We start from the raw sequence: 21,900 nt of genomic DNA, 5'->3' as shown, positions 1-21,900 counted from the left end.
AGATCAGGGCTGAAAAACTGCCACATTCTCCTCACTATCTCTGCTGTTGTACTTCATGACCTCTTTGCAAATTCCAGGTGATGTTTCGAAAAATACTTCGCCAAGGTAAGTTTCCACTCAGTAATCCACAGTAAAAGGACAGTCCCAGATGTTCAGAGTAAGGTTTGACACTTCTGATATAAAGCATTGGTGAAACTGTTTGGTTATTTTCTGGATGAAGTTAACCAAAACTTTACCTTCAGAACAAGACAAAGTTAAGCTATTTAACTAACACTCTTTTGCAACATAATCCCAAGATATTATAGAACGTATTAGTACTGGTAAAAGTACAAAAGTAATAGTGTCGGCAGTGCATAGGGTGTTTCCCAGGCAAATAAAGGCAATAAGTCTCTGCTCCAAGGAGTTACAAACAAAATCAGATAGACAAGTGACCACTGTCAATGGAGGCATGAAAAAGTAAATAAATGGTAACACAGAAAAATAGAGAAAGCTGTTTGAGACATTTTTCCTATTATTGGCTATAGATTATTCTAACGGTTCCAAACTTGTAGTACCAAAATTTAGGGTTGAGAAGAGAGGAATAAGGACCTTCCACCTCAACATCTCACAGTACGTCTTTTACTCTCACGATAATCAGCTTTGCAACACTTCTATCAGAGACCAAAGAACATCAATTTCACACATGTTGTGTAATCCTACTGAAAGTTCTCAGATACATGACCTTAAAGAGACTGACTGAAGTGTTCCCAGTATCTGCATTTTCATGGAATAAGCATGGAGCATGGGAGACAGAGATAATCGATGCAAAGAGATCCTGCCACAAACACCTCTGTTGCCCAAATGCTCGTGACTTGCAAGTCAAAATAATGTTCAAAAAGACATCCTGTCACACAAAAGACTAACTCAGATCCAAAATGAAACATCTCATTGTAGCACTATTGCCTCAAAGGGGAGCTCTTGCTTGAACTCCATAAAAGAATCTATGGTCTTTGCTTTTAAGTTCTTGTAAAGACATGCTTCTGCATCCTTAAATCCATGTTCCTGATTATCCACATGGTCAAAGTTCTTAGCATGCAACTGTACGTGTCCAAATGAGTTTTCAGTCTCCTGCTTTCCTACAAATTCAGATGTCAACCTTCAAGCCTCCTAATTTTTCACCACCCTGACTCCATACTTACCACTCCCACATTTGGCCCAGTCCTGCATTCACAGCACTCATTTCGTGCCCAGTTTCAAGATCTCAGCCTCCCTGGGTATGCTCCTGGGGACCCCAGTACCTCTGGCAAAGACAAACTGTATCCAGATATCCAGGTTTCTCGTTGCTGCTTTCATCACTTTGACCTGAATTACACTTCTCTCTTTGCTCCAGTATCTATGCCCATATGCAATTTGAGCACCATGTGGAGTCTCAGCCTGAACTCAATCTGCTGGCAGGGCCTTACCTCAGATTTCTGTCTGTGTTATAGCCTCTCCTACTCTTGGACCCACATGGCAGAAGTTGGTGAGCCCCACACATCATCCAGCAAGCAGCTATATTTACCACATTGCTTTCTGTACAGCCCCATGACCATGTTCATGCTCAGTATCAGAGCCCTTCTCCTATCGTATAATCCCTGTCCCATGCCTCACACATCCCAACACAGCCCTACTACAGAAGAGAGGGACTAGCAGGTCATCAGTTGCCAAGGTACATTTGGGAACTAAAACGCATCCTGCAAGCTGCTCAGTCCCTTTGTGATAAAATTTTCCAGATAAATGTTGTTAGTGCAGCTATACCTGCATGACTGTCCTACCACCAATGCCTTTTTTAACACTACACAAATGCTTCTACTGGAGAAGCTTCCACTAGTTTCTTGAATGAAATGAGTTCAACTGACAAAAAAAACCCCAACACCGAAATAAGACAGAAACCCAACTGTTTTGGTCCATGCAAAAGTGTCTGAATTTGGACTTTGATAAAAGTATATGTGCACATGGGTGCATGTGTAAGATCACTCCCCTGCCATTACTATAAATATTTTGGGGGGGAGGATGCAGACGAGAACTTTCAAGTTCACATCTCAAAGTCCTCAAAACATATAGTTGTTTACATAAAGGGGCTGATTTAAGAGCTTTTCAAGTGGCTGCAAAACACTTGGAGACTGCTGCTGTGTTTCTCTCCTGGTTCACATATAGCATTTGCATTGGGAATATTTATGTCCTTGCTATGTGGCAAAGAACTGATACACTGCAGTGCAAATACAACAGTCCTCCAGTAACAACACAGCACTCGCCATGTTAAAGAAAACTTATAATAGAAATAGGAACACTGATCAGTTTATGATATGTAATTGTAGACATCCAAAGATACTTGTTCAGACCTTTACAACCACTAATAAAACAACTAAGCTTGAAATTACGTTTTATGGTTCCATCTCATTCTTCTTTTACAATAGTCAAAAGCAATATACAATTATTAGCATCAAAATACCACAGTATTCATAAGTAATTTCATAAGAATGCCTGTGTTCTGCATCCAAGCTGACTCGGATTGCCTCATCCAATAAACATAATTTACATATCTAACCACAAAAGGATTAATAGCATGGTCATTTTGGACAAGAACACTTTATTAATATGTCCTCTCCTGCTAATATTCATCATTTATCTTTCACCTCCAGTGCTTTTTAAAGTAATGAAAACTTTTGTTACCAGAAGGAATCAATGTGAGTAAAACTTGATTTTTAGGAGCCTCACAAAGACTGTGAGGTGGGGAAGCGGACATTTTCAGTATTTTAACCCTCCAACAATAATGACTGAAAAGTGACTTAAAAATCAGAAGCAAGAACTATTTTTCCGCACTTTGAAAGTGGAAAACACCAAGAGAACATAACTTGCAATAAAAATTAAGTTGGCAGCACAGCAGTAGGAACACAGAAACTGCCTTAGGCTTGCAGCTCTCGCCTATCTGCAGTGATATTCCTTCCATCAAAGGCAGTGTGTAGCCTGAAGTCACACAGCTGAAACTATACACCTTTGATAACTGCTATTTGTCCAGGCTTTTGGAATGGACATACAGCCTTGAAGTTGTTACGGTCTAAATGTGTATTTGCCTGAAACGCAATAAAATTAGACAAAAACAGAACAACTTGGAAACTTTGATGATGCACAATGAAAGCAACTTTCATTGTCAGTTCTTCAAGCACGATTTTGTTACTCTTTACATGCCACCACCCCCACAAAAGCATCCATACAGGTTCATAGTGAAGGTTCACCTCAAATCAATACTTCTTTTCCAATAGTAGCCCATGAAGTGTTCTTATACTCTTTCCATAACCAAAGACCAAATACAGGGATGCTTTCAATATGTACTGCCTCAGCTCCCAGCAGTCCAGTCTTTGAGATTTCAATAGCTGGAGGTTGCTCCTGCACACTGTTCCTCTAACATGAATGTGTCTAAATGTTCCCTGAATGCATTCATATTTTTAGCATCCTAGGTTTCTATGGCAGCAACTTCCACAATTCAGTTTATGCCTCTCAGAGACATGAAAGAATCCTAGTAGATTTTTGAGGCATTACTTCCCTGGATACCTGTGGTGACCAAGGGTATTATATCAATATACATACACATCACCAAGACTTACTGGTCCATGGTTTCCCAATGAGACTCTTCAAACTCTTTTAAAAGAGCTAAGGTCTAAGTGCTAACTTCCAATTCTGCAGTATTATGCTAGTTGGTGTGTAAAAAGGTTCTTAAATCAGTATTTCATCAACTTCACATTTGAGTTTTGGGATTCTCAGATAAGTCCCATTTCTCCTTCACAGTCTGCCATTATTCATGTACTCTTTCCTCCTCCAAAAAAAAAAAATCTTATTCTTAGCATGATTTGTTCTACTTCTACATCAGATCCCTTCCTTTCAAGAAAAGGTTAGTGTGGGAGCCTCCTTAACAGTGAACATTGCAGTTCAGCTAGCTTTTTCACCATGAACTTACTTTCCTTGTTCACATTTTTTAGTTGTCGTTTTTACAATTTTATTCTCAAAAATCTTTTTTCACCACTGTTATTACAGTTTCAAAACTAATTTAGAGGTTACTATCCTTTCTATCTTGTGTCTTTCAACATGACTACAGCTTTCTGATGGGGTCTTTCTTACCATATACTTAAGACTTTGTGTTAACTTTTTAATAAAGGAAACCTTTTTCTTAATTTACAGAAACATCTCCAGCAGAAGATCAGTTCATTCCTAGCAACATTGTTTTACTTATTATTATTCTTCACCAATTCCTTTATATTGTTGTATTGTGTTGCTAGTGGAAGCTAACTACAGGTAAGCAAAATCCGTTCAGCAACTATGTTTAGATACTGCTTTGGAAAAAGAGTTGTTTTGTTTATGATACATTAATATTACCTTGGTTTTAACATCTTTACCTATATTTGTGTGCATGGTTGTTTTAAACAGCTTGAAAAATCAAACCACTATGACAAAAAAGTAAGCCCTACTCAAGCCCAACTGAATCTCTTCTCAACAGAATAGCAATAGACTTATAATTCAGCTCTTCCTGATGAAAGATCAGACTTTGCAGCACAGAACAGGTAACTGTGGGAAAAGCTGAAGGGGCACAAACAAATGATTCTCAGCTAGAAATCTGAATGGGCAGGAGGAGGAGAAATCTATCTTTACCTACAAGTATCAAGTAACTGTTGAACCTATGAGTGCAATTCCCGAAAGACCAAATAGAAAACCATTTAAAATATTATGTTCGTAACCACTGTACAGTGGGCCAGGAACACTGTGAAAACAACAGGAAATGATGAGACAACACGGAAGAAAGACGAGTCGGTATTTTGAATTCTGTGCTTTTAAGACTGTTCTTTTGATTGTCCTGAAAATGACAGTATTCTGAAAAGAAAGCAAGATAAAGGACAGTTGTTATGATCACTTTGGTTTTGTCAGTCTTTGTATATTTAGATTTCCTATAAATTTGTCATCTTTGTTATAAATAACTGACATCACTTCCTACTGGTTTTAATTTACATGTTAATATATATTTCATGTTCATAAGGGACAGTTTAACAATCTTGCTTGTCACATCTACAAAACTGGCAGCACATGTGTGTAGGAATTAGAAAAAAAAAATATACATACACCCACAAGTCTCCAGGCTTCACTTATCACTGCATACTGGAGCCGATTCAGAACAAACCCCTCAGTTTCTCTGTTTAGTTTGACAGGAGATTGACCAATCTTCTTCATCAGAGCATATGTGCTCTCTATAGTAGAAGGATCTGTTTCTGGATGAGGAACGATTTCAACCAATGGCACAAAGTAAGGTGGATTTACCTTGAGAAGAAACACAAAAGAAGAATGTCAACTATCACAGATTAACAGAACAAGTTAATGTAAAGTATCTTTATAGCTTGCTACTAGCGTGGATATTTTCCAGTGAACACAGTAAGCCTGATCTTCAGACCCTGAAAGACTTCACTAATCCAATAAAAGCTGGTGTATTAATTCAAATAAAAGAAATAATTAATATTGCATTAAATCTAACTCTGTTTAACCCCTGTGAAGTTCATGGAGCTACACTAAAGATGACAGCACTCAAACAGTACTAGAAGACTTTATAGTCTTCTATAGTCTTCAGGCTGTTGTTCTAAGACATATGGTCACCACCTGTCTTTCCAAATGAAGCAAGGCACTTCCTTCTAGATATTCATGAACTTTATAACAAAATTATTGCTAAACACCACCTGTAAGATGCAACACCTAATAGATAAGCTGCTACTGGCCCAAGCCTGTAAATATATGCTAAACACAAAAAACATACTTTGAAAAAGTTGTAGAACAGGTTACCTTCAAACACAGTACCTACTTTAAAAAAAAAATTTCTCTCCCCCCGACTCTTCCAAAATGTAATTTCTCATCAAGTCAAGACCTTTGTGCAATGTATTTTTGAAGTAATAAACAAAAAATTCTGAAGAACATCCTAGAAACAGCTAAAAGTTCTTCAGGTCATAGTGGTACAGGCAGTAACACTGCCTGCATGGTCTTTCCAAAAGCAGTAGCCCTTCAGTCATATTCTTAAGGTATTAGAATCAGCTCTCAGTCTAGTTTCCAGGCAATAGAAGGAGCTAACATATCATAAATTACTACCACATATAACACTGGCATTTAAAGCATGTTAATTAAGTACTAACTCTTTCACCATGCTCCCTTATAGCAAACTGCTCTTAACAGCCTCATGTAAATGCAAGTACAGGATTTAGTCACAGTAATTGCAGTCTTTCCTCTGTCTATTCTTTCTTTTCAGTACTTACATGGTTCCCTTTACTGTAGGGTCTGACCAATGCATAACCTGATGTAGGTTACATCTGCTCTAACTACTGATGTAACACACTTCATTCCCCTTTAAAGTGCCTTGTGTTCCAACATAACCTTTCTCACATCAGTCTCTTTGGCAGTGCCACCACCAACACTGCACCATCATAGGTGTGGTGCCAGGCAATTTAGCAAGACCCAAAACACCGCAAGCACCAAGAAGTTCTCTGAAAGCTTTTCTAACCCTTAAGAATATCATAGGTTCCAATCAGGAAGACAAGTTAATTGTTGAGAGAGACAGAGGCTATTATAAATTTATTCCAAGATTAGTGTTGACAGTCATCTTATTGAAATATTCTATTTCATGAACCTGGCACGGGGAGTATATGGGTGTGTTCATGATCATACTGAGGAGACTTAGGAAGACAATTTTTTAGGAGTGAGATAATAGATGTTGGTAAAAATTAAAAAGTGGTAAAACATGGATGAAATCAAGAGTGGGGGAAGGTTTCTAAAAATGAGAAGGGGAATGCAAAGCCCTTCTTCGAAAGAGCTTACCTTACTCAGCCTAACAAAATGAAAGCTAAGAAAAGATATGACAAAGTAAACACAGAGAAAGAATTAACTACATGAAAGTTGCCAACAAACATCAAATTAATTTTAATGGACTTGTAATTTTTGTTCCAATCTTATTAACAAACAACTTCCAGCAGGACTAGTGGAGTTAAAAAAGAAATCTAACAGAGTTTAATACATTTTTAAGGTGATTTGATTATATGACTTCCTGTACAGAAAGGAACTTCACTCAATGGCAGAGTCTCCTCTAGCTCTGTATTTCTAGCTGTGTGACCTAGCAGACATATACAGTACATGAGAAATGAACTGCTCTGCAGAAGAGCTCTACCGATACACTACCTGAAACTGCCTGCAGAGAACAGCTGTACCTACAAGTATGGCATGCACTTCTAACACACAGCTGTGCTATGGGATTTCATTTATTTTTTTCTAATTACTGAACCTATCACTATGTTAAGCAAAAAAAATGAGCTCCTTCTGCCCTTTGGGCATTTTATTTCATTTCTCCTCAACATGCTCACCTGTGCCAGAGGCTTTACAACTTTAGCTTTTACTTTTTCTGGTATATCAAATTCCACACTTCTTGTTTTCACAGTGTCTTCCAGAGCTGCTTGCCTCCTGCAGCCACCGTTCCCCATATCCTACTGTTGCATTCAAGATGTTAATAAGGCCATGGTTAAAATAAAAACCACTAAAAGCCAACAACTACTACAAAGCAATCATGTTTCCTGATATAACAGATGCAGAAAGGCCCCTGAAAGAGTACACTGGCTCACAGTTTCTCCAGTACACTCCCCTCCGAGTGAAGCTGAGATTACTAAGAAAATAGTCTCAGTGGGACTGCAAAGCCACTTCAGAACAACTAGACATTTTAAGGCACTCCAGAGTATTTGCTTTGGAAAATACATGTACCCTTAAAACAGCAACCTAGAAAATGTTTACGCAGGGACTAGCCACCTTTCCAGATCTGATAAAACCTGGTTTCAGAAGTGGCTCCTATAAAGACTGCAGCTTAGACTAAACAGGTCAACTGGTACAGACCAACTTGGGAAAACAGTTAAGAAAGAACAATGTAAAATCAAAGACTGACCAACAGTCAGAGAATAGGCAGAAGCCCAGGAACTGGTTAAAAAAAAAAAAAAAAGAAATCACAGCTATAGTTACTTAATAGAGAAATCTAGAAGAGACATTATGTCTTTTCTCCCACTTCAGAAAGTTACAACCCTGGAAATATGAGATAAGGAACTACTGAATTTTAGACTGGAGGAAGGCTAAACCTAGGCACAGATACATACTTTGAAGTTTTACTTCTTTTTTTCATTAAAAGGGAATGAAAACTAATTATACAGAAAGAAATGAATCCTTTTGTTCCTTTTGATTCCCAGTCACCCCAAGGCACAATGCTGGTGGTGAAGGGGTGTCAGAAAGGGACTGACCAAATGCTTTGACACTGCAGCATTAGGCTACAGGTAGCTGTAGAGACATTACAGTAAAGTAGTGCTGTATTTTTGTGTTCACACTGCCACACTTGAGCATGCCCAGGGAACTGACATTTGCATTACACCCTGAGGGATGCCCTGCAGAAACAGCATGTAGTCACCAAAATTGCAGACAGCAGAGCAGTACCTTTCTCCAGATACTGCAAACCTTCATAACAACAGTCCTCTTAACAGATCTGTCAAATGCCAGACTAACATTAGTTACCAAGTTGTGGAAAACAGAAGCAGTAAGAAACACAGTGATCAAGACAAAATGCTCTTCCGTGCTGAGGAGAGATGTGATAAACTGCTGTCTGGCAGCCCCACACAGACCTCTACAGAGGTTCACAAGTGTCCTTCAGCATTTTGAGGTTCTGCTGCCACCTCTAGTCATGCCATTTCTGCATCACTGCCCTGTCCCAGCTGGTCACAAAACATGCAAGTTCACCTCCAAGTACAATTTGTTCCATTTCATCCACCTGCTTTTCCTCTTCAGTTATACTGCTTCTGCATTAGAAGTCTGAAGAAACCAGAGTCAAAACCTTCCATCTTTCATCGACATTACCTGATAAGCACATGCAGCTCACTGTTTGGATACTTACTGTTACCCAATAGCAGCTGAAAAAGGATACTAGAAGAAACTAAAGATGTCACAAGAAGAAAGTAGGGAATTTTATAGGTTTGTCTTCAAAACACAGAATTCCTACATTTTGCGAGCCAGTAGTTTGACTAACATGCGATATGAACACAACAGCTTACAGAGAACATATCTTGAGCCAATGGTAAGAAACATGCATACATCCTCTCAATTTAGTAGATGCTGCTGCTCACAGAATGACCAAACTAAAGCTTTTCTGATAAGTCAGGCCCCTGCACACTAACGATGGCACACAAGCAGTCCAAATATCCTTCTATATCTCTCAGTCTGCAGGGAAGAGTTTGGGATGCAGTTAAACACCTGTACTGCTAAAAAACAAGACAATGCCATCATACTTACAGGATGTGACACAATACACTGCTTAACATGTTTAAGGCCAGTGAACAATTTGCTGGGTAAGAGACAAGAGGTCGAGCTGCTCAAGATAACAGTGTTGCCAACAATAAGATCTAACTGACCGAAAATCTTCTTTTTCAGTTCCAGGTTCTCCGGAGTACATTCCTGGAATTAAAAAAAAACAACACAGTATTAGAAGTCTTCTAGTTTAATAATACTTATCCATATATTTCAGACTTCACTGACCCCACCTTGACACCTAGGAACTCGGCACAAACCATGTATTTTAATCAGCCTAAATACACCAGTGAGCCATAAAACAAAAATACCTTCCCACACATAAGGAAATTGAAAGCCCAAGAGTTTATAGCAGAAGATGGACCACCACACACCACAGGAGATATAACATAAAACAAATGACTCTGTCTAAAATAGACTTTTACTCACACACAGAGGTAACACAGTATGGAGGAATAAGACCTAGTCTCTGGTTTTGGTTTTTTTTGGGTTTTGGGGTTTTTTTTGTTTGTTTTTTTAAGAGACTCTCACATGATAGAAGTCATTATTCTCTCTCAGACAAGATGGAAATGAATAGGTGTATCTCAAACGACTAAAAACTTACAATCTCCAGAACTATGGCAGGAGATTCCAAGCTAGTTCTGGAACCTGCACTAAAACACCTCTCAGTGACCCTTACACTTAAAAAGCTTAAATATCACCATTCACTTCAACTCTGAGAAAGATTTCTGAAGCAGAACTCATGCTATCAGAACTTCTCCCAAAGCTATTGAGCATGTTCAGCTCTGCAGTATTGTGTGAAGTTTCACATGTATGAGCTAAGAACGACAAGCTACAGTCACTAGAATTTCAAAGCTATCCCCAGGAGCTGCCTGAGGAGAGCATGCAAAAGTCCACAAGTCTGGGAGCAATAAGGACATGAGAGAATAACTACAGTGGATCCCACGATCAAGAGGAAAGATGTCTGTCTATGAGAAGAAAATGGGAACAAAGTCAGCTTGTTTTCTGGGTTTTTTGGAAGGGCTTAAAAAAATCCAAACAGGATCTCTAACTTGCAAAACCTCAGCTCTCCCCTTAAAACACACAGAAAATACCTGCGCTTTTCCAACTCCAACCTTCTCCCACCTGTCAGTACTTCATTCTGTCCTTCCTGTTATGCTTAACTGCACATGAGGGTAGGGAAGAAGCCTATACATTTAATATAATACAAAATTTACATTTAATACCTGCAGCTTCAGACAAGACTCTCTGGCAGAAATGCCCAGGGTCAGAGTTTTTAACCTAGTAAGTGGGTTAAAAGTAATTTGAAGTTCTAAAAAATAAGCAAGTTGCATGGAATAGTACTAAAAGTTCCATGATGCAGAAGAGATAAACAGGGTCGTTTAAGAACTCTAGATAGAGCCCAAAGTAATAGACAGCCTTATCAAAACAAAATGATACTCTGCTTATAATTCCAGAATCCCTGCTTGTTGGTTAAGTTTAAATAGTTTCTTTTAGTAAAGCCAAAGATGAAGAGAACTCTGCAGATCCTGTTCAAGCTAAGAAAAGAGTTGCTCTGAATAGGTTTATTGTGAACTTGAAACTCTAAGCCTCCTCTCACATCAGATGATAATCAAAAAGGCAAACTCAAATCTGCTGGAAATTCAAACCTGCCATGGTTACGTAAGGTTTCTGAATGGGCCATTTGCTTGAAGCTTCTAGAATAGTGTCACAATTGTATTCAGGTTGTTGGACCACTGCAAAAAAGTTTCTGTCCTCATCAAGCATGCAATTATTTTCTCAGAGACACCAATTCCCTGAAGAACAGGGGGAAAATAATCTCTAAACAATCCATTAAACAGGAACCTCACTTGCTGTCAGTTACAAAGCCTGGAGAGGTCTGAAGCTATTCTGTTTACCCTGAGAAAGAAAAGATCAAACAGGGAGCAGATAAGATACGGTTTTATTTAAAGCTACCACAGTCTCTCTCAAAGAATCAGTGCAAAAAGGTTAGCATACACCTCTACGCATTTTAAGTGACACTGTATATTTCTGTGCCCTTTTTGTAAAGAAGATTACACTTCTCACTTGCAGTAAACAGTACATCTTTATTCCAAGGCCTAAGCACCTGAACTAGGTTGCTACTAATCTGACTTCCAATTTAAACTTTATTAGACACCTTTTTTTAACAGCCTGATCAGAACATGACAGTACATTTTTAAAACCCACCTCCTGAAAGAGTTGTATTGAATTAGAGGCTTAAAGGTAACAGGCATCACGCTATCCAAACACATGTTCAGAGAACATAAAGAATGACACAAAGATAAACGTGTACTAGATTCTCTCCCTAGCAGACAACACTCATACCCAGACAAGGTGTTTGAGGTCTAGTTGCCCCTCATTAAAAAGTTGCGCTCGTATGACACAACCCCTTGAATACCAGTACATGGAAAGCTAGGCAGTTTTATCTGTTTAAATCCAGCATCTTTGTGGTTTTGTACAGGCCCTTCCCACCATGCTATCCACCATCTGTGCTCCCACACACGTCCATGCTTATCTAAGCACACAACTTCATTTACCTATATTTAAATGCTGGCATCTACCCAGGTTCTTCCCATCCACTCTCAGATATACCAAGGTTGCAAGTCACCTGTACCACCTTCTAGGAAAACTCCCCAAAACACTATCTTGCAAAATACCTTCTCCTTACACTAGCAATGGAAATCGCTGCCAAGGCCATGGATTTATTAGCATTGGGAGATGAAAGAAACAAAGCATGGCCTGAAGTAAAGCACTGCAACACAGTGGTATGGTCCTAAAATAAGTGGTATTGTCCTATACAAGCATGACAGTACAAGGTGAAAGCCAAAGATTTAAGCTGGCATAGAGAAGGTCAAAGGTTAGCAACCATTCAGCAACAAGCGAGCTACTTTCTCTAAGAGCATCTGGAGATGCTGTAACAGGGAGCAGCATGGAGCCCTCCCAATAGAAAATACAGTCTGACAGCAGTCACCAAGCATACAGAATTGCTGCATAATGAAGTTTGAAATCCGCAGATGTACAGTGATGAGTTCCCACCTCCTGACTAGATTCTGGCTGCTGCATATACAAAACATAATCAAGAAAACATTTCTTCCCTGGCATTCTTAATATGGAGATTTATGATAATGTAAACTGCTGTAAGTGAAGACAGATCAATCTTGAGCTCTCCTAGACCCCTCTTCATTCCAGGACTGTATCCCATGCCATGGGATTCTTCCAAGCAGATTTGGGCTGAACAGTCCAAAGTTGTCTTCCCTGAAGTCCAGGGCTGTGATCTCACTTTTTGGCTTCCTTCTCTCAGGATCCTCAACTCCATCTCAAAATCACTGTAGCCAAGGCTTTCCCCCAACCTTCACATCTCCAATTCCTTGTTTGTATGAGGTCCAGCACAGCATGTCCCCTCTTCTGCTCCTCAACCACCTGTGTCAGGAAGTTACCATGAATGCATTCCAGAAGCCTCCTGAATTATATGTGCTCTCCTGTGCTGTCCCTCCGGGAGATATATGTGGCTGAAGCCTCTCCATGAAGACAAGGGCCTGTAAGCATGAGACTTCTTCCAGTTGTCTGAAGAAGGCCTTCTTTCTGATCAGGTGGTCTGTAGCACACATCTACCACAACGTCTTCCACACTGGTGGTCCTGTTAATCCTGACATAATCTCTCAACTGGCTCTTCGTTCAAACCAAGGCAGAGCTCTGTGCATGCTAGCTCACAGCATGTAGGCAGCTAATCCTCTCCTACCTCTGTCTTGCACCACCTAACCCCCAAAAGCTGTACTTCACTGCCATGCAGCAGCTGCTACAACAAGAGCACCCTTTAGCCTTGCCCTAACCACAACTTAGGTAGGAAATCACTTTCAAGAGTTTCATGACTTCCCTCTTCCCAGTAAACTCAACATGGCTTCAAGTAGCACATAAACTGTTCAGAAGCCATAACCACTTAGATTGCTACAAGGATGCTCTTCATCTTCAGCAGTTAAGTGAGGATCTCCAAACATGCCACAAACCCTGGCATATATATATACAAGTTACAGCATTTTAAGTGGTCTCAGCTTTTCAGTGCTGTGATTTAGCTAACAATTTTGAGGCACTTCTGTAGAATAGTTCCCAGAGTCAAGTGACAGCAGTACTCTCCTCTTGTAGAATGAAGACATAGCAGCAGCTTTCAAAGCTCCAAATTATCTCACAGGCTGAACCCAGACTGTCAGCACTCCTGCGACAGGAACCACATTATGTCCAGCTTTTTGTGGGAATATGAGTATCTTCACGGGATTAAGAGAGAGAGTTCTGAATGTCAGAAAAACAACTTCTCTGAAAGTTTTGGTGCCTAATCCATTTATGCAAATACTTTCATTATCTTCTACAGTTACAATCCACTAGATAGAGAACTTTCCAGAAAAGACTTCAGGCATAATTTTCTATTTTCAATCTACCAAGTCACTTTCGAATATCATCTTTCTAAAACAAAGCCTAATTAACATAAACCTACATAAAGCAGAGACCTGTGGATTTTAAACAGCATTCAGGTTACCTGTATAAAGATAGACATTAAAAACACCTGAAAAGGAAACTTGGAAATTTAACTAAATGAAAAATAGATTTCAAAGTACTATTACTACAGCTAGTGACCATACTGTCAAATACAACTATGCCAGATAATTTTACGTCTAAATAATTATAGTAATAATTATAAGATTCTTATAAAAACCTAGTTGACTTCATAAAGAAAAAGTACATATGTTAAAATAATGTCTCTACAAATTAAACCCTACAATTTTACAACCAATTCTGTTCCCCCCAATACTACTGGCAGAGTTGAGGTTACTGAAATTATCAAAGCAAGACTGCATCTATTTGCTCCACTTGCAGATGCAAAATGGTCATTACCACCATTTTATAGAACCCATAAAGTCAAATTCTATTTTAAGCAAACCAGTGTTTAAAATGCTCATTACTATCATTAGTATTTCAGTGCTAATTATTATTATTTCTATTTAGGCTTTTGTATTGACATGCTAGTTTGGTCTTCTCCTACAGGCTTTAGGTCTACATTTCTGCTCTGAAGACTGAAGATGCACCTTCTATTAAGGAAACCGGAGCTTTGTTTTGTATTCTATGTCAGACGCTGATGTGCATATTACTCAGTAAACAAGAGTCACACACGTGAACCTGGGGAACCATACCACCCCCAATTAAAAAATGTGACATTTTGACTGCAGAGTTCGGGAGTTCAGCTAGTGAAACAAGCAGAGAAATAAAATGGTATTTTTAATGTCAGAACAAATTATTACATCAGAATATCAGTTTTGCTTCTGATATTATTGTTAACCACTACGCTTTAGATTACTATCTAAAATTTTTAATATGTTAAATAGGTTTGGTAATTTCACAAAATTAAAAATTGTTACATATTCCAAAGGCAAATACTTGACTGCAAGTAGTCTGTACTCTTCCTTCATGCTCCCCCCTCAAATGGCGAAGCAGTTTTAGATGCTTATTCTGAGACACTTTAAAGATGGATAGTGTGAGGATATACCAGTATACCAGGATATTAAGACAAGGTGCCAAACAAAAATGCATCATTTCAGACTGCAAAGATGGTGGGGGGAAAACATGTTTAGTCTCCTTCTAGAAAGTGTTATTACCCTGATCTGAGGGTAGAGGAGGGACAGTAGCTGGGCAGAAGACACACACTCTTGCTCACTGCTGTATGGGGTTTGGGATGCAGCACAGAAACATGAGACATATACACACACAGCTGTTACTGACAGAGTCCCCAGGCTACTGCACACCTTTCAGTGTGGTATCAGCATTGTGAGCAGTTCAAATGAGAACGATTAAAAGAAAAAAAAAAAAAACAAAAAAAAAAACAAACCCACACACACACCCCTCCCCAAACAACCAACGGCATAGATTGATAACTGACATGATTATGTTTAAGCATGACTAGAACTGGAGCCCCCAACAGCTAGGGTCATGGGGAAAGCAGGGGGAGCAACCTGGCTGTGCACCACACCAGGGAGATAAGGTTAAGTGGGACTTGACCCTGAAACACTTGGAGGGGGTGCAGGAACCCAAACCATATGAGAAACACAAGGGAACAGAAGCTCATTAGGTTGTTTGCCCCTTTTTCCCCTGCAGATATTAATTCCACATACCTGGGTACGTAACTTCCTCCAAGATGGTTTCAAGCACATGCCCAAATACCAGATTGTTAACAAAAAATGTGTTTGGCAACAAAAGACTCCTTAGATATAAAACAACTTTAAGTTAGCCCAAAACAAGCCACACAACCTTGGCAACCAAGACTTTACTTTCAACCTGAACAAGAACTGGTATCCTGTAAATCAACGGTAAGAAAGCAGGATAGGACAGCAGCTCCTTTAACTGAAAAGCATACTGGCCATTTGTTAATGGCAGGGCCACACTATCACCATTTGACACAATTATAAAAAACATAAATAAAATAGAAAGGCATGGTCACATATGCTCACATCCTGGGGCTTCAGTTACAGACTTTCTATGGAGTAGGTATGCACTGAAGTAAAATGCTTAACACAGGGAAGGAGAAGGAATCACATCACATGAGTATTTTAAGGACAGGTTAACCCATTTTTAACAGACAGTTGTCCAGGTATGACTGATCCTGCCTTGGGGTAGGGGTTGGACTAAGTAAACTCTGAAGGCCCTTCCAGCCTGATTTTGGATAACTCTGTAGTTGGTAGGGCAGCACAGGTAAATGTGAATTTTCTGATAAAGGCAAGGTCCTCTAATACACTGTTCTGTTGAGGAGCAGAGGACTGGAGGTGGAGGAAATCCCCCATATGAGTTTAACCCTGATTCATGGGGTTTGAACTTGTTTAAATTTCCATTCAAATGTAGTTATAAAATCATCTTACAGCAAATCTACAAATCTTTTAGAACAGTGTTAAGTTCATACTCAGAAAAGCTTTAGTAGAATTCAAAACCATCAACTAAAGGACAGTACATGAGTAAGCTTATTATGAAGCAGTTGTAAAAGCATCAGTTAAAACACTGGTACTTTCAGGTTAATCTAATTTAAAAATACATTAATTTAGGGCTATAACTCACTTCCAATCTAAAGAAGTGATAACTTCTTAGTTGTCTTGAATTTATGAGCTCATACTAGTGTGAAATCTATGCTTCTTAAATCACTACCTCCTGAATGACATGAAAGATTTTCTACCACGATACTGTACAAGTAAATAACACTCTGGTGAGGTGAAATCCAGCATTTAGATGGAAACATTTTGTACTTTCCTACAGTTCAGAAACATACTCTGTTAAGGAACTGGAGCAATAAAAATATCAAGTTACTGCTCTTTTACACTGTTCAGAATAAATGACTGAATTACAAGTGTTTGTTCAACCTTTAGTACAAAATACAAAACAGGATTTGAGGAAGTACTAGTTTTCAGAACTACATTTTCTAATATCAAACTTGTAGATTTGGGAGGGTTGTGGAGGACTGTGTGGTGGTTTTTTGTTTTGTTTTTGTTTAAAATACATACAACAAATGAAGGCAAGTTTTGCTTCATCTATCGTCATATCATGTCATGAAGAGATCCATCTTTTTCCATGATGTTCACATGCCCTACAAAACTTTCAAAGACAGACAAGCTGATCAGGCTGCTACAGAAGAGATGAAGATCCTTTTTGTTCCCTTAGGGAAGGACAGTAAGATCTCAAACAGGTTGACTGATATCCTCCTCCCCACATCCTTTCTCAAAGGATCAGGTCTCTGTTTTCTTCTACTGTGATCCCATCCACCCTTAAAAATAGAGGAAATGATCTAGGAAAGACAATGGAAACACAATGCAGGCCGAGAAAGGAGACTAGGGAGCAGTGAACGAGAACCTGAAGAGCAAGCTTAACTGCTGGGCAGGATGATAGTTATGGCAACGACTATCTCCTGTAATGGGGACCAAAACCATATTCAAGTCTGTAATGGTGGACACCACCAGTTGTTATATGCACAGGATAGCCGGGGAGTGAATGTTAGAAAGTTTGGAAGAAGTCCATTCAGCAGCAGCACCACAGCAGTGACACTGGCAAGCTGTTACCCAAAGATCATCTTTCAGTTCATCTCAATCACTGACCTGATAAAGTATTTTACAGCAAGTGTTTGAGATCAGACTGTTTCAAACCCTAAAAATCAGAAAAGTAGTTCTCAAAACCTCTACAAAGATGGTGAGTCAGATCACACACTTAAAGCCAGCTCCCTCAGAAGCCAAAACATAACTTCTGGTGCCTCAGGTTAGTGTTTAAGGTAAGTAGGGTAAAACCAGGCCTAAGGTTATATTTACCCAGCTGAGAACAAACAGACCCATGTTTGTCCGTCCAGTGCTCAGAGCTGACCAGTAACCAGTTCAGAAGAAGCCATGTTACTGCAATGCTTGCACACTCTGCCTTCCAGCAGCTTGGTATTTACATTATCATTAATGCAGCTTCCAAACTAGGATGGTCATCTATCCTACAAGCTCAGGGCAGCTGAAGACATCTTCACCCATTGTGGTCTGCAGATATTCCCTCATTCTTGGAAGTAAAAAGGTTCTTGAAAGCCATCACAAAAGTAAAACAAAAGCTAGTAGCCAAAACTGGTACTAGACAATCAAAGACAAATTTTTGTGACAGGAGACATGAGACGCCTACTGTCAAGGCTCCCAAGTCAATGCTGGTTTCCCATTCTGAGGCACCACCAGGCTTTTTGAAAGCCGTTTTTAAGCTGGTAACACTGTTTTTCTAAATATGTCTAACTGGGAGAGATAAAAGAGCCAGAAAGATCTAAAAGAGACCAGGCTAATCCATTAGTAGTGTTACCACCAGTTCAAAAGAATTTGCAGGTGTAAGAGGGGGCAGGGCACATCCTCTCTTTTTAAAGAGGGGGAAAATTAATTAAGATACTGTTCTAAAGCTTTTAGCCAGAGTACCTTTAAAATGAAAAAGGATAAATACCTCAGACCACGAGGTTTAAGTTGCCAGTCTGCTTTGTCCCATGCCATAGCACAACTGATGGGTTCAGAGATCACCTCTCAGCCACTCTCCATGCCCAGCTTCAACCAGCCCGGCCAGGCCTCACAATTCACAAGCATACACAGTAGCTCAAGCGTCAAGAGTAAGATCTTACCAATAGTTACTCATCTTTTCCTTTTCTGAGAGCTAGTAAATTTAATTATTATTTATAAATTGTTCCAAAGCAAAGCACTTAAAAAGATATGTTTCCATTTTACTAGCATTGTGGTAAGAGATCATACAAGTGCTGCACTGATTTCTATTCAGCTTATTTAGGAACTAGACACACATCCACTTAAATCTGGTTTTAATAGTGAAAGAAGTAAGTTCAGTACCCAACAGTCACATAAGGACAAAAGTCATCATGTATTTATGCAGGAAAGTTAAGAGCACAATATTAAGAAACATTTACCTCAACCATGACAGTTCCATGCCAGGTACATTATAGTACAAATGTATCCATTAATTTGTCTCCATGGAGGTTTCAGCTAATGGAAAAAGTTATTTCAGAATTAAAGCTTCTAGTGATGCAAGAAGCTTGCAGCGCACATTCACCTAAATACTATAGGTTATGTACTTACTCTAAATAGCACAGAAAAACTCTGAGAAGTGAATCTGGGTGGATATTCACTTTTAGAGCAAAACACAGACCGATTTCCTTCTGGAGTTGATACAAAGCACACTAAACAAGACAAGTTACTTCCTAAAAATGCTCAGGAAAGGGAATATATAAAATAATATGCATCAAGGCATACCTTGTTTTTAAAGGTTCATGTCATTATGGTTATGAATTTTCTTCTTACTCAGTCCTTCTTACTGTTTCTTGCATCTTTCTTAAATTAGTGAAGATATAAAAGTGAGAAGTTTCACTTTTTACTACTTTATCCCATTTGTTTTAAGTTATGTCCTATGAAAATGACACAGAAGGCAACTGTCTGCAGAACTCATTCAAGGAGTGCAAACATGAAGGATGTTTTTAAAGCTTGAAGTGGACTTACTCTGCAAAGGCCAAATTTGAAAAGAAGTTAAGATTTAACCAACTGAAATCTAGGGTAAAGAAATTCAGTTCTCATGGAAGTCTTCTAACAAGTTAATCAGTAGGTTATATCATTAAGCAAGAAAATAGAGTCCTCTATATTCAACCAACATTAATGCAACTGATATTTTTATTTTTTAAGTAACTAAAAGTCAAAACACTTGCACTCATAAGTTACAATTAGTCCATTTTGTCCTTCCAGGTTCAAAGCTGCAATAGGCAATGTTTCTGAAGTTTAATATGGTTCAGCCAGAAAGTAGCCTATTCATTGCTGAAACAAGGCTGTGAGCCTAGAATTAAGATTCTTTTGTATCTGTTCCACCCCCTCTCCAAGAACAAATTAAAGACTAGTTCAAATAGTTTGCCCACTTACATTGTGTATTTGTTAACACTTTGTATCAAACCAAAATTTGATGCTATGGTTTGAAACTGATGAGCTGATATGAATACCACCAACAGTGTTTCACACATACTATTTGTTGGTCACAGGCATACAGCAGCTACTCCATTTATTTTTTTATTTTTATGCTTAATGCCTACATGTTAAGAGACATCAAAAGGGTTAAGGGAACATAAAACAGTACCAGAAGGCTTGAGTTACCCCAGGTAAATTACTGCTATTCAGAGACTATCAACACTGCTGTCTTCAACCACCTGAAGGGAACACAGAGAAGCCAGATTCTTCTCAGAGGTCCATGGTGGTAGGAAAAAGGGCAAGAGACTAAAGTTGCAAGAAAAGAAATTCCAATTAGATATTAGAAAAGAAGTTTAACAATGAGGGTAATCAAATGTTATAACAAGTTACTCAAAGAGGCCAGAAGTACTTAACCTTAGAGATATTCAAAACTCAACTGCACAAATCCTGAGCAAACTGATGGAAGTTGGTCCCGCAGCAGGCTGGACCAGATGACTTCCACAGGTCCCTTCCAACTCAAAATTACTTTGATTCTGCAACATTTGCCCAATGCCTGTTTCATAGATCAGCTGACAGTGAGACAGATAGATGATGCAGCCCCTGATTTAATCTGAAGTAGTGTGCAGGACCTTGTTCAAAAATCTTACTGCTGAAGAGCCTCTGTAAGAGGAACAACAGCATACTAAGATTCAACATCTCTGTAGGAGCAACAAGAGCCAAGAACTCCATCACAGCTGCACTTAACATCAAAAGATGATACTAAAATAAAAGTGAAGATACTAAGAAGACGCAAAGTTGACAGTAAGAAGGATCAGATCCTTACAGATAGCATACAGAGAAAGTAAAGGTGCCACATGGACATACCAGGTAGTAAGAAACACTTGAAAGAGCAAAGAAAACAGGCAGAACTAGAAGAGCCTACCAGAAAGAAGGCAGCCTTCAAAGTTGAGGCAGCACCCAAATGAACACGGCCATGTAGGATTGTTAATTTACCAAAATAAGACAAAACAAAGCCAACCACTCCCCCCCTGCAATTTACAAGAAGAACAATTTAAAAAAAAAGTTTCCCTTCTTTCTTCAAAATGCATGGAAAAGAAGAATGCATAGGACCGAGAGATGATCAGAGTACAGAAGGATGATCATCTGGAAAACACACAGAACAGTGATTTCTTTGCAACTGTTCTGTTTCTCCTTCTAATCCTTGAACAAAACTGAAGCCTTAGTCTTGGGTACTCCCAGGGTTTGTCTCAAGTCATAGAACAGAGGCAAGGGGAACCAGAAACAAGGTACTAGGACATGTTTTGATAAGGTTTGAATACCCAACACAGTAACAGTGATATACAACTGCTCACTTGAAACAAAACTGAATGTACACTATTTTGGTACCAAAAAGCAGAAGAGTGGCAAGCATGATGCAACATTCAAGAGAACATCAGGAAAGATCTCAACAATAAGCCAGTAAGCCTTATGTCTCCATCAAGCATGTTAAGAGAAGAGGGCAGCACCAAATGAGTATTACATGAATAGGGAAGAATCAAAGCCACTTTTTCAGAAGGAAGTCCTGATTCACAGACCTAGTAGGATTCTCTAAAGCAAGCAAGAAGCACAGGCACAAGAGTCATGTAGCTGATGCAGTTGGTATGAATGCCCAGAAGTCTTGCAACAAAAAAATAAAAGCTTTCAAATGAGTTAACGGTCACATGTGAGATAAAAGGTCCTTTCATGGACAGTAACTGGTAAAGAGATAGTAAGCAGACAGTAGAACAAACAATTAGTTCTTACTCAGTGGAAGATGCTGACCAGTGCTGTTTCATAGATATCTGTACCCTTTGTTATATCCACTCATAAACGACCTGAAAGTTAGCTCATAAAATTAAGTTGGTCATCATCATTACAACCACAAACATTTGTGGAAGGACTTTACAGGATTGAATGACTACACAAGTTTTCAGATTAAATTCAGCAGAGGTAGGCGATACATATGTGAAAACATAATATGAACTGACAAGCTCTGAGCTCATTACTGATAAAG

The 21,900-nt window shown here is 39.0% G+C and overlaps 1 protein-coding gene across 3 annotated transcripts in view; it reads right to left on the bottom strand.

Moving 5' to 3' along the window:
* Positions 1 to 21,900, bottom strand: part of CRYL1 (crystallin lambda 1) — a 64,329-nt gene that overhangs the window by 21,571 nt on the left and 20,858 nt on the right. For all 3 annotated transcript variants that reach the window (XM_074860077.1, XM_074860079.1, XM_074860078.1), the window contains 2 exons: positions 9,352 to 9,513; positions 5,128 to 5,322 (listed from right to left, as the gene is read on the bottom strand). In XM_074860077.1, the coding sequence (XP_074716178.1) occupies positions 5,128 to 5,322; positions 9,352 to 9,513 (357 nt within the window). The remainder of the gene's footprint in view (positions 1 to 5,127; positions 5,323 to 9,351; positions 9,514 to 21,900) is intronic.

The sequence above is a fragment of the Strix uralensis genome, chromosome 2 (genome assembly GCF_047716275.1).
Source record: "Strix uralensis isolate ZFMK-TIS-50842 chromosome 2, bStrUra1, whole genome shotgun sequence".
In the NCBI taxonomy this organism is placed as follows: Eukaryota; Metazoa; Chordata; class Aves; order Strigiformes; family Strigidae; genus Strix; species Strix uralensis.
This window is presented reverse-complemented; position numbering and strand designations above follow the sequence as displayed.